This window comes from Miniopterus schreibersii (genome assembly GCF_964146895.1).
Source record: "Miniopterus schreibersii genome assembly, chromosome: 13".
Classification (NCBI taxonomy): domain Eukaryota; kingdom Metazoa; phylum Chordata; class Mammalia; order Chiroptera; family Miniopteridae; genus Miniopterus; species Miniopterus schreibersii.
This window is the reverse complement of record NC_138113.1, coordinates 34,595,380-34,608,644: the sequence shown is the minus strand read 5'-3', so window position 1 is coordinate 34,608,644 and position 13,265 is coordinate 34,595,380. Positions and strand designations below refer to the sequence as shown.

General features: G+C 32.4%; 1 protein-coding gene across 7 annotated transcripts in view; it reads left to right on the top strand.

Annotated features, from left to right (window-relative positions):
- VPS54 (VPS54 subunit of GARP complex) overlaps positions 1-13,265 on the top strand; it is a 134,914-nt gene that overhangs the window by 91,548 nt on the left and 30,101 nt on the right. For all 7 annotated transcript variants that reach the window (XR_014000218.1, XM_081157257.1, XM_081157256.1 and 4 more), the window contains 4 exons: positions 4,476-4,602; positions 5,556-5,663; positions 8,701-8,756; positions 10,683-10,779. Coding sequence is in view for 6 of the 7 variants with exons in the window: in XM_081157257.1 (XP_081013383.1) it covers positions 4,476-4,602; positions 5,556-5,663; positions 8,701-8,756; positions 10,683-10,779 (388 nt within the window). In the remaining variant the exon portion in view is untranslated. The remainder of the gene's footprint in view (positions 1-4,475; positions 4,603-5,555; positions 5,664-8,700; positions 8,757-10,682; positions 10,780-13,265) is intronic.

Here is a 13,265-nt window from a genome sequence, read left to right as displayed (position 1 = left end):
TATTGAAATTTATATCTGCTCTTTTTTTATTATATTTATCAGACTTAAAAAGTAGGTAAAGAATGCATAAAAATGAAGCTACTTAGTTATTACACTGAAATTACAGTTTTATTATTTTGATGCCCAAACATCAGTAGATGCAATCATATTGATTTCTCACCGTAATTCTTTGTTGGAATTTGTTCAAGACCATTCATTCATACCTGAAGGTAACACATACCTGAGTGTAACCTCTAGTGTGCCGTAAAAAGGAATCCGATCTTTATAAAAATTCAGAACCAAGCAATAGTAAAATTATGGGTAGATTTATGTCCTACCCTGTTACTACTTTTTTTAAAAACTTACTTAAAACTCAAACATATTAAAAAATAGAGGAAATTATATGAAGAGAGTTATATGAAGCTGGATAAATTGTGTATCACCTGTGAGTTACAAACTCATGGTCAACTTTGTTTTCTCTATTCCCCTCCCCCTACTTCTGGATTGGAAATAAATTCAAAATATTATTTCATCCATAAATATTTCATTAAGTATCATTGAAAGAAAAAAAATTTTAAAAATGTAACTCTAATATTATTTATATTTTCAAATATCTGGTGAGTGTTCAGATTTTCCTGTTTGTCTCAAAATTCTTTTTTATAGTGCTTGTTGAAATAAAGATCCAATAATGTCTATACATTGCAGTTGGTTGATATATTTCAAGTGTCTTGATATATAGTTCTCCATTTGTCTTGTATTCTCCCTTTCAAATTATGTATTGAAGAAATTGAATTGTCTTGTATAGCCTTCTCACAGTCTGGATTTTGCTGACTATATCCTCATGTTTAGCGTGTTTTTCTTTTGCCTATATTTTCTCTAAACTGGTAGTTAGATTTAAATTCTTGACCAGATTTAAGTGTTACTTTTTATCAAGTACTTAATAGGTAGTGGTTTGTATTTCAGTCAAGCAGCATATATCTGATTGTTTCTCTTTTAGTGATGTTAACAGCCACTTGATCATTGCCTAGATTTATCATCTCATTATGGGTTTCAAATCATGATATTCTAATTCTATACTTTTTTATTCATTTACTAACTGGAATATTTCCTTAAAGCAATATTTCTGCATAACAATTATTTATTTGGTAATGCTAAAGGACATTTCTTACAAACGTAGGCAGGATAAATTCAAGATTCTTTTCCCTTATTTAGAACTTTTTAAAAATAATGATTTGAAAATATAGCACCTTCCAAAGGTGACTGATGAGTTTTTTAAAAATATTTTTATAAACACATGAATTTATATATATGTCTGAACTGTTCAAGTTCTTTGCTGTTTTTTATTTTTATTAATATTCAAATTGTCCTGTCTTTTGTAGGAACCTTTCCCAATTCATTCTTGAGTCCCTTTGACATGATTCCATGAGTAGTCATTGATTGTTTTCTTACTTTGTGTTATAAGATACTCGTATATATTTTCTGCCACAGACTTGTAATCTGCCACTTCTCTAAGGAGTTCTAGTTTCTTTTAGTAGGAAATTGGTATTTAAAAATTACAGTCTGGGTACCAGAGGTAATTTATAATGGAAAGAGACAGAAAATAATTTTCCCTTTATAAAGAAAAAATCTGAGTTTATATTGATAGTTTTAATTTAAATCCAGGACTATAGAGTTTTTACTGCAGTCTTACTCGTATATCCTTTTGAACAGGCTGAAAACTGTGGTTCCTAATGATGTTAACATAATTGCTCATTTGTTTTATCCTACAATATAAATAGAATGCTCTCAAAATTAACAATATGATTACTATAAACGTAGGATTTCTTTTCCTTAAGGTATATCCTGCCCGGCCGGTGTGGTTCATTTGGTTGAATGTCGTCCCATGAACCAGGAGGGCATGGTTTGATTCCCTGTCAGGGCACATGCCCAAGTTGTGGGCTCCATTCCCACTAGGGGGTGTGCAGGAGGCATCCAATTGATGTTTCTCTCTTATCAATGTTTCTATCTCTCTTTCCATCTCCTTCCTCTCTCTGAAATCAATAAAAACATATTTTTTTTAAAAGTTTAAAAAAAAGATATATCCTTTGTGTGATGAATGGATAAATTACTATGTTTTGAAGTCATTTGAAATAATTCCTCTTTAGGTAGATTTACTACTAACTCAGTAGACAGGTTCATTTGTTTTATTTGCTTTTGATATATAAGGATTGATCTTTCAAGATGTAATATTGTTTTATAACTAGGCTAAATCGTTATGTGGTTCCAAAGTCAAATTTATGAAACAAAGGATATTCAAATCTAACTTCTATCCTGGTCCCCTCCCTCCCTCCCTCCCTCCCTCCCTCCCTCTATAAGTCACCATTTTAAAAAGTTTTAGTTTATATTTTTCCATCCATATATTCCCTTCATCCATCCATCTCTCCATCTGGTCCTCATCTTAGATGAGCATTAGCATACTGTACATATTGTTTTCCATCTTGCTGTTTTTACCTTACAGTATACCCTGGAGAGCACTCTACAGTATACATTCTCAATGAGGGCTGGGGCTATCACCCCATAGGGGCAAAGTGGTTCTTGAAGGGTGAAAAAAACATCTTGGATGTTACAGTGGTTTGTGGCCCTCCAAAGGGTCATGGTATATAAACATATACAGTGTATCTGTGATATTAAACTTTCATGGAGGGGGGTTGATTAGGATAACTGAAAAGACTAGGGTAGCAGTAGTGAAAAGAGGTTGAGAAACTGCTTTGTAACAGAATACTGTATATTAATTGACATTCTTCAATTCTTTTAAATGTCTGCAGTGTCTGTTATGATTTATTCAATTAGCCCCTACTGGTTAACCTTTGGGTTTCCATTCCTTAGCAGTTAATAACAGTGCTGGAGTGAATGTATGTACTTTTGTATTTTCACCAGCATATCTTTGAGAAAGATTCCAAGAAGTGAGATTCCTAGGTCAAAGGCTAATTGCCTCTGTAATTTTGCTAGACACTGCCACATTCCCCTTATGGCAATGTTTTAATTTGTACTAGTAAGTATGGTCTAAATTTGTTTATTGTAAGATGTTGGTGCCATTTATGAGAACCATATTAGTCTTCTAATTAGCTGTAAGAAATATAATTTTCATATTGCAATGAATCTGGTCTTAGTTGCCAACCTTAAGGGTTTGTTTTTCAAGTAAGTGTTCTATATATATATATATATATATATATATATATATATGTATTATATATATATTTAAATGTTTGTTTTTTATTTAATTACAAATGCTACACTTAAGATTAAATGTGCAGATTTAAATATGAATGTCTTTAAATTGCCCCCTAAGATAGAACTTTAAAAAAAAATTTTATCTTGGGGTATAAACATTTCCCACTGCCTATTAATTTTTGGAATTCTTTAGAACAACTAGATTACCTAAGTTTCTTCAACCCTTTGTTTTTATGACGCTATTAGATTGTGTAGCAAATATTCCTTTGTGTATGAAGATACTCATCCTTAGTGCCCTGCAGAGCAGGGACTACATGGGACCGTTCTTGTCATTTGAGCTGTGCATGCTTTTTCTAAAAGTTCCAAGTCCATTTAGTAATACTGGCCTTTCCCACCCCCACAACTGTTCAGATTAGAGTCCTCACTCTATTTTATTTTTTAAATTTTAAAAAATTTTTTTTTTTTTTAAATTCAGAGAGAAGGAGGGAGACAGAGATAGAAACATCAATGATGAGAGAGAGTCATTGATCGGCCGCCTCCTGCATACCCCATACTGGGGATTGAGCCTGAAACCTGGGCATGTGCCCTGACTGGGAATCGAACCGTGATCTTCTGGATCATAGGTTGATGCTCAACCACTGAGCCATGCCGGCTAGGCAGGTCCTTCTCACTTTAATCCTAGCTAGCATCTGCAAATATTAGAGGTAAATTAAAAAGAAACATTTTATGGTAACAAGTTTCATGAATAGATTGTAGCTCAGTATTTTTGTATTTTTAGTTTTGTGTTCTAATGACTTTCAGTTCATTGACCTGAGAGATAGTGCATAATAACTCAAACTGATGATGACAGAGATTGAATTGAGTCAATCTGTCCTTCAAATATTTATATGCACCCAGAGCAGGACCTGGCACATAGTAGTTGCTTGTATTTGTTGAATAAATGAATGGCTTGGGAGCTACTGGCATTGATATTCAGTAAATGGTTAATGAAAAAAGGACTCAGAATATTTGACTCTTTTGTCTGTAAAAGTAGACCAAAAAGAAGTCATGAAATTTATAGAACCAGGTTTCCTATAACACATTTAACTGGAAGTTAAAGAGAAAAATAGAATTTGGGAGGTGATGTGAAACTATTAGTTACTTTTGTTAAGTTAAAGAACTCCATTTTACTAAAACATCACATTATTGCACAAGTACTATCAGAACAAGTACTACTAGTTCCCGTAATCATGGAGTGAATTTGGATTTTTAATGACTATATATAACATTTTCTTCTTCCTTTGTAGTCATTTGGGATCACAGCTTTGTGAGTTAGAAAAACTAATAGATAAAATGATGATTGCAGAATTTTCTACTTATTGTCACAATGACTTAAATAGACCACTGGAAGATGACTGTCAGACTTTAGAAGAGGTATGTATTTTTGAGGTATGGAATGAAATTGATGTCATTGCTTAGTGATAATTCCTAACATCCTGAGTTTAGAACACATTTTTCTCAGATTATAGTGAACAAAATTACATTAAATTTCAAGCTCTGTTAGACCTATGATAGAAGTCCTTCACTATGTGACTTTAGCAAGTACCATAATTGTTTATTATCCTGTGAAATTAGAGAATAAAATAATTTTATAGCTTAATTAGAAATTGGAGTTAAAATGAGGTCTTTATATAGCTTACAAACCAAGTTCAAAGTATAGATAGAGGACAAATTAATGTATATCCATGTGTATGCATATATTGGAGTATGTCTCTTAAAAAAGTGATACTTATATAGTAACTCATCAGTCATTTACATTCACTGAACACCTATTAACAACTTTTATGCACATGCATATACAAATATATCATATCCAGGCTTTACTTATCTGGTAACTTCTCAATACTGAATACTGCCAAGAACTAGTAAAGAATCCAAAAAACCCTGGTAGCAGTTAAGTAGTTGAGATATTTCTGCCTGTTATTAGTTCCCCACAGATAGTCCAGGTCATCATTCTAGTCTTCTAGACCACTAATTAAAAAACACATGGATCATGGAGTATTATTGGTCATCAGAGTTTAAGAAGGATACTTTCTAGCTACTTGAAACTAGGCCAAACTATACTCTTGTATTGTTTTACCCCCAAACCAGTTTCATTTGATCCATTATTGTTAATAGAATTTCCCTGTTTTAGAATACTGATTCCAAAAATCTGATGACAAGATTGCCATGGAAAGTTTTTTTTTTTTTAGTCTTCTAGAAAATACCATATGCAGAATAGAGTTCTGAGCATCAAAAAATAAAACCCTTGATGTTTAATATTTCTACCTGTGAGATTATTTGATATTTAAAGTGTGAAATTACATATTCTTCTTTTATTTTGATAGGAAAGACTAGTATCTCTTGTATTTGGACTTTTAAAACAAAGAAAACTTAATTTTTTAGAAATCTATAGTGATGAAATGATTATTACGGCAAAGAATATCATTAAACAGGTAATTATGCATTTTTTATTTGATATATTTTGATTTAGAATCTTTTGTGAAGTTTATTTTTACATGTCTTAGAAATAATATATGTAGTATAGTAATCTTTTTTATTTAAAAATTGAAAGTGTAGAAAAGTAGAAGAAAAACATAGCCCTATCAGCCAAAAGATTATTATTTAAGAATATTTCTAAGTGTAAATTGTTACTGATGTTTTTCATTGTTGCTATCATACTGTATATATTATTTTGATTTGTATATATCAGTTAGAAACATAAGCATTTTCTCATTATGTAGGCCTTCAGAAACATTTTTAATGGCTGTATAAAATTTCATCAACATTATGTTGAACTTACTTAACCTTTTCTTTATGCTGCATATTTAGGTTGTTTTTAGTTTGGTACTATAAAGAACACTGTGACAAATGTCTGTGTTGTATAAAGTTTTTTTTGTTTGGTTTTACAAATAAGACAGTTTCCTTATAACTGATTTCTAAAAGTGGAATTATTGATCAGAGAGCGACCAATTTTTAAACTGTTAAAAATTACCAATATATACTGTCCCTAGCAGTAGATAAATGTTCATTTCACCTTACCCAGATTTCTAAGAAATCATAATTATAAACTGAAATCCATGTTTTTTTAAGCCTTCCTTGATCTTTTTTTTTTTTTGGACATTTTTTTTACTTAGATAAATCTTATTCACTGAACTTAAGTTTTCTATATATGAAAAAAAACCAATTTGAAATGTATTTACTAGGCTTAATTTATCATCATCATTAAGTTGAATGTATATTACCGAGTTTTTAATATTTCAGTAAAACCAAACAAAAGATTACAGTCACCCCATCTTTTACCTCTTTCAAACACTGGCTGAAACACCATTTTAAAATTGTTGAAACTACTTTCAAAAATTGTTGGCAATATTTACTGGTGCTAAATATACACTTATAACTCAGCAGTTCTACTCCAAACTATTTACCTGACACAAATGCATAGATAAGCTCACTGAAGACAGCAAAAGAATTTCATTGCAGCACTATTTATATTAAAAAGCTGGGGGAAAATTCTGTCATCAGTAGAAAAGATAAATAGAATTGTGGTATATTTATACAATTGTATACTCTACACCAATGAGAATGAATAAATTACATAGAACAATGTGGATGAATATCACATACATAATGTGGAGCCAAAGAAATCAGACACAAAGCAGTATACACTGTATGATTCCACTCATGTGAATTCCAAACATTGGCAAAATTATTCTGTTGTTTTAGAAATCAGGATAGTAATGACTTTTGGGAGAAAGTAGTTACTAGGAGTGGAGCAGGAGAATGCCTTATTGGCAGTGTTCCATTTCATGATCTGAATTCTGATTAAACAGATATATTCCATTGTGAGAAATTATTGAGCTATAAACATAATTTGTACAATTTTCTGTATGTATATTATACTTTTAAACAAGCTTTTTTTAACTGCTGTTTTAATTCCCAGACTTCTCCTGAAGTCTAAGCATTTCTTTCATCTTTAAACTGTTGCATGTATTGCAAGGAAATGTAACTTTAAAAATATATTTCTTTTGGAATTAAAATTTTAAAAAATTAAGTCTAGTTGGTGTACAATATTATATTGGTTATATTAGTTTCAACATTTTTATACCTTATAATGTGAATACTCCACTAATTATAGAAATCATCTGTCCCCATGCAAACTTACCACAATATTATAGAGTGTATTCCTCTTCCCCTTTTCACCCATCTACTCACCCCCTCCCTTCTGGTAATCATACCTTTGGTCTCTGTCTCTATGAGTCTCTTTTGATTTTGTTTATTCATTTTTTTTAGGCTCCACACATAAGTGAAACCATACAGAATTTGTCTTATTTCACTTAGCATAATACCCTCTAGATCCATTCATGTTCTTGCAAATGGCAAGATTTCATTCTTTTTTATTGCCACATAATATTCCTGTGTGTGTGTGTGTGTGTGTGTGTGTGTGTGTATGCAATATATATCACATCTTCTTTAGTCATTCATCTGTTCATCTGTTGATATCCCTGATGAACAAAATTGTCAACAAAATACTAACAAAGTGAATTCAACAGTAAATTAAAAGGATTATGCAACATGATCAAGTGGGATTTATACCAGGGATGCAAGTGTGGTTCAACATCCAAAAAGCAATCTGATTTATCACATCAACAAAAACAAGGATAAAAATCCTATGATTATTACAATAGGTGCAGAAAAAGCATTTGACAGAATTTCACATCCATTCATGATAAAAACTCTCAACAAAGTGGGTATAGAAGGAACTTACCTCAACTTGAAAAAGGCTATATATGACAAGTCCACAGCTAACATCATACTCAATGGTGAAAAGCTGAAAACTTTTCCTCTAAGATCAGGAACAAGACAAGGATGCCCAGTCTCACCACTATTACTCAACATAGTATTAGAAGCTTAAGCCACAGCAGTCAGACAAGAAAAAGAAATAAACACATACAAATTGGAAAGGAAGAAGTAAAATTGTCACTATTTACAGATGACATGATACCATATTTAGAAAACCATAAAGAATCCACCAAAAAGTTAATAGAATTAATAAAAGCATTTAGTAAAGTAACAGGATCAAAATCAATAGACAGAAATTTGTCACAATTTATTTGGAATTTTAATATGGTGCTTATATCTTGTTCCTAAATATTATAGTTCTGTGTTCTTTTATATTTTGAACAGCTTTAAATAGTAGGAGATTTTAATTAGTACAGTTCAAGCTACCCTGGAATAGTTATTTAATAAGGTAAGTGTAATGCCGAAATTTTTAAAACACCTTGAGGTGTATATAAGAGACACAAGAGAAGTCTGATAGGATGATTATCAGAGTCATTGAGGCCCTTTTAATTTAATTTAATTTTTAGATGTATTTTCAAAATAACACTCTTTAAGTTTTTTACTTTCTCGCCCATTGAGGCCCTTTTAAATATACAATTGAACGTGTACTTAGAACTCACATTAATCACATTTTTTTCTTAAATTTTGCAGTGTGTAATAAATAAAGTTTCACAGATAGAAGAACTAGAAACAGATGCTGTTATGAAGTAAGTATAAATATCAGTCACAGAAAAGATGACATGGACAAGGGAAGAGAACAGTTAATAGAATTCAGAAGGAGAAAGATTATGTAGTGATTGAAAACAAGGACATGCAATAGTTGAAGTGATCTCCACTGGAGGGAGGCAGTCATATGGAGGCAGCCCATCAGGGAGGAGAGATGGAGCTATAAGCACTTTTCCTTTTTCTAATTTTTTTTAAATTGATTTTTAAAATTTTTTTAGAGAGAGGAAGGGAGAGGGAGAGAGAGAGAAACATCGATGTGAGAAACATCAATGTGAGAGTGAAACATTGATTGGCTGCCTCCTGCATGCCCCCTACCTGGGATTGAGCGTGCAAATCGCATGTCCCCTGACCAGGAATGGAACTGGCAACTTTTCAGTGTACGGGACAATGCCCAACTAACAGAGCCGCACTGGCCAGGGCTTCTCCTTTCAATCTTTTATAAGGGTTCCTCATTGACCAAGCCCAGCAAGTCAACCTCCCAGGGCAGAGAGAGGATACAATGTCGATATGGAGGGTAGAAATTGAAGATAATCCATTTCAGAGGAGTATCAGTGTTAAATTATTTGGCAAAATAATTAAAACGCAACTTCTAATTGGCTTTGAGAAATTTTGAGTACCTGATTTTGAATTGCCCAAATCTGTAACTTTTTGTTTCTACCCTTGAAATCCCTATTCTTTTATTTTAAGAATAGCAATAAATATTTTATGACTGAATTTCTCATTCATATAACTATGTAAAGTTTATTAACTGACCAAAAATATGAATAGCAATATGTACAACTGTGAAACTTCTCTAGGTCAGACTCAGTGAGGATGCAGAGTTTTAATTTCCACACTATTACTCAGTTTCAGAGTTAGTTGAAGCAACCCTAATAATGCAGGAATTGCTAGTACAGTAGTTTGAAAATCTAAGTTATTGGGACTTGTTAAAAGCCCTATAGAAATGGAGGGTCAGTTATTTTTAATTTTTTTTCTCCCCTAGGGAATTTTCTCAAATAGAGAACTTCCTGTATCTCACATATTGGAGTATCTTCAGGAAATAAATTCTTAGCTGCAGCAGCATTCATTAAATATTTAGAGTAATGTCATTGTCGTACTATAAAATATTTTTATGGAACTATTTTGCATTAATTTTTTATCTTAAAGTTATTGATTTATGTTAGCTATAAAAATATTGGCTATACTATTATATATTATACTAATGATATATAGTAGAAAATATCACATCTAGTGTATATTACATATATGTATACTTGCTAATACATAAATAGCACTTTTTTATGCACCATGAATTGTCCTATGTACTTCTTATTAACTCAGTTAATATTCATAGCAACCGCATAAGCTAAGTTCTGTTACTTTCCCCATGTTAAGGTGAGAAAATTAGAGCATGGAGGGGTTACATCACTTGTTTGGAGTCATACAACTAGAAAATGGCAGGGCTGGAACTTGAAACAAGGCAGTGAGCCGAAGAGCTCGTGCTCTTATCCACCATGTCATATGTGGAAAAGTACTTTTTAGTTTGTAATTAGAAAAGTAGGTTATTAAGGGAGATGCTATGTTTCTATTTTTATTTAAAAATATATCTTCTCCACCTTAAACCAAAATTGGTTTATTCTCTCTGACTTTTCATCAAACGGTCATAAGTAACGCTCACATGGAATTATTATGTAAGATTCATAAGTCAGTATAATTAGACTAGTCTTAGAGACATTTAAAAAAGGAGGAGTTGTTTGGTAATTGACTTCAACTCAAGTTTATGATATTAGTTAGGTATCTAGATGAAATTGTATAATTATTCTGTTATTAGATAGTATTTAGTATAGTTTCCTTTAATTTGTAGGTTTATTTCATATGTCATTTGGTCCAAAGACAATCATTATTTTTGTTTGAATTTTTTTTTCTAGGCTTGCAGATCAGATGAGAATGTTGAATTTTCCTCAGTGGTTTGATCTGCTAAAGGATATTTTCTCTAAGTTTACAGTTTTCCTACAGAGAGTTAAGGTAAGCTTATGTGATTATCAATTATCCAGAATATTCCTAAAATAAGTCAACTTTCTAGATTTAAGAATATATATAGAATCAAACTAGAACAAAACACAATTTGTTTTTGTAATTTTTCTGATCACCATGGAGAATCAGCTGTTCAGGTGCCCACTCCACAGAGCAGGACTTAACTTTGGTGAGGCTCTGGTGCCCGCTGAGTTTAGCCTTTGCATGTATTGCTTGTGGAGGTGGTTGGGTGGTGGTTCAATGTGGTCTGAAGCTGTCCACCGGGTGCACTGGCTGTAGATGTCTTTAATCATTTTTTAATTAGTTTTTTTTGGTTTTTGAATTATAGGAGTTCTTTATGTATTCTGGCAATTAACCCTTTATCAGATATATGATTTGCAAATATTTTCTCCCATTCTATGGGTTTCTTTTTCACTCTGTTGATTGTGCCCTTTGGTGCACAGAAGTTTTTAACTTTGAGGTAATTCACTTTTTCTTTTGTTGCTCATGCTTTTGGTGTTATATCCAAGAAATCATCACAAATTCAACGTTGTGAAGCTTTCCCCTTATGTTTTCTTCTAAAAGTTCATTGTTTTAGGTCATATTTTAGATCTTTTATCTATTTTTGAGTTAATTTTTGTATATGATATAAGAAAGGGGTGTTACTTTATTTTTAGGCATGTGGGTATCCAGTTTTCTAAGCACCATTTTGTTGAATATTGTCTTTTCCCCATTGAATGGCCTTGGTACCCTTGTCAAGAATCATTTGATCATATATGTGAGGGTTTATTTCTGGGTTCTCTATTCTATCCCATTGGTCTTTATGTCTGTATTCATGCCAGTACCACACTGCTTTGATAACGGTATCTTTTAGTAAGTTTTGAAATCAGACCTCCAACTTTGTTCTTCTTTACTGTTAATTATATTTTTAATTTTTATTAAAATTCTTGTTCGTTGCCTATACCCCATAGATTAGGCTGATTTGTATAGCTGGGGAGGGAAAGACCATGTCCACCATCATAGTCTTTTTGCTTAAAGAAAAAGTTAAGAAAGAAATAAGCAAGACGGAAAGATAAAGAAGAAAGGCAAAGCAAAGATGGGGAAATAAGCACATAAAAGATTAAGACAGTAGTGGGGATTAAAATCATCAGTGATGGAGTGTAGCAAGGAGCACGTTTGTAACAATAGAGAAGTTACTGATCAATAGAGACAGAAAAAAATTCAGTATGCATAGGCACTTTGGTAGTGTAGCCCTTGAAGGCACAGAATCCCTGCTGTATACTGTATGGGCTGTTGTATCGTTTAGAGTGCTTTTAGTTTCAAATAACAAAAACACAAGCAAAGTGTCTTCAACAATTAAGGGGACTTATATAACTGAAAAATATCCAGAGGTATGTCAGCCTTTAGGTGTTTGATAGAAAAGTTAATGATGTTATCTAGCCTTGGCTTTGTTTCTCTGCATTTCTCTCAGTTTCTCTTCTATGTATCTTCTTTAGCTTTAAGCACAGGCCATGGTGGTTCCATGTGCTGATTGCACTAGCTTAGACCCTTATCCCGTCTTTGAAGACCTGAAGTTGGAGTCTCCTTCCCTAGAACCATGTAGATCTTGAAAAAGAAATCAAGAGTTTTGAGAAAGGGGGCTACAAATTATGGGAATGCAACCATGAATATTAAAGTAGGCAAGTAGCCCCTTATTTCCTAATAGTTCATAAAGACTTAATTTACATAAAATTACTCTCAATTCATCTAGCTTCCAATATTTATTAAGTACCTCTTATGTGCCCAGCACCAGTCTAGACATTAGGATCACAGTATCTCAGAGCTAACATCCTAGTAGAGACCTAGAATTAAAAAGTTAAAAAGATAATGATAACTGTTATTTTTTAAAAACTGGGTAATGGGATAAAGTTACTGGGAGAAGAGTCAGAGAAGGCCTCTTTGAGGAAGTAACTTTGTGCAAGAACCTAAGTGATGAGAAGAAACATCACTCATGCAAAGATCAAGGTGAAGAACATTCCAACCAGAGGAGGCAACAGAGGGCACTGAGGTGGGAACAATAGAATTTAGAAAAGTAGAAAGAGAACCAGAATGTCTGCAGAGTGGTGAATGAATGAAAAAAGGCATGAGATGAGAGAGAGATGGATATAAGGGTAGGCATGGTAAGGAATATGGATTTTTTCTTTTAAGCAAACACATCAATGAATATGATTCCCTGACAGGCAGGTTATGTTTAGTATAATCTATCTAAGAGGTTAGAGAAATCTGCAATGTATTTAGGGGAGATTTTCATTTACAAAATCAATTAAAATACAGAAGTCTATTCCTAAGCTTTAGGGAACCCATTTCTCTTGAGCTGTTCTTTTTCATGAGTCACCTTTATAGCGTAATAAAATAAAAGATTGGTAGAAATTCATACATGCATGACCTTGACTCATTTATAAGATGTTCAAAAGTACATACACAGAATTCACTTTTGGAACTTTAGGTGCAAGATATTT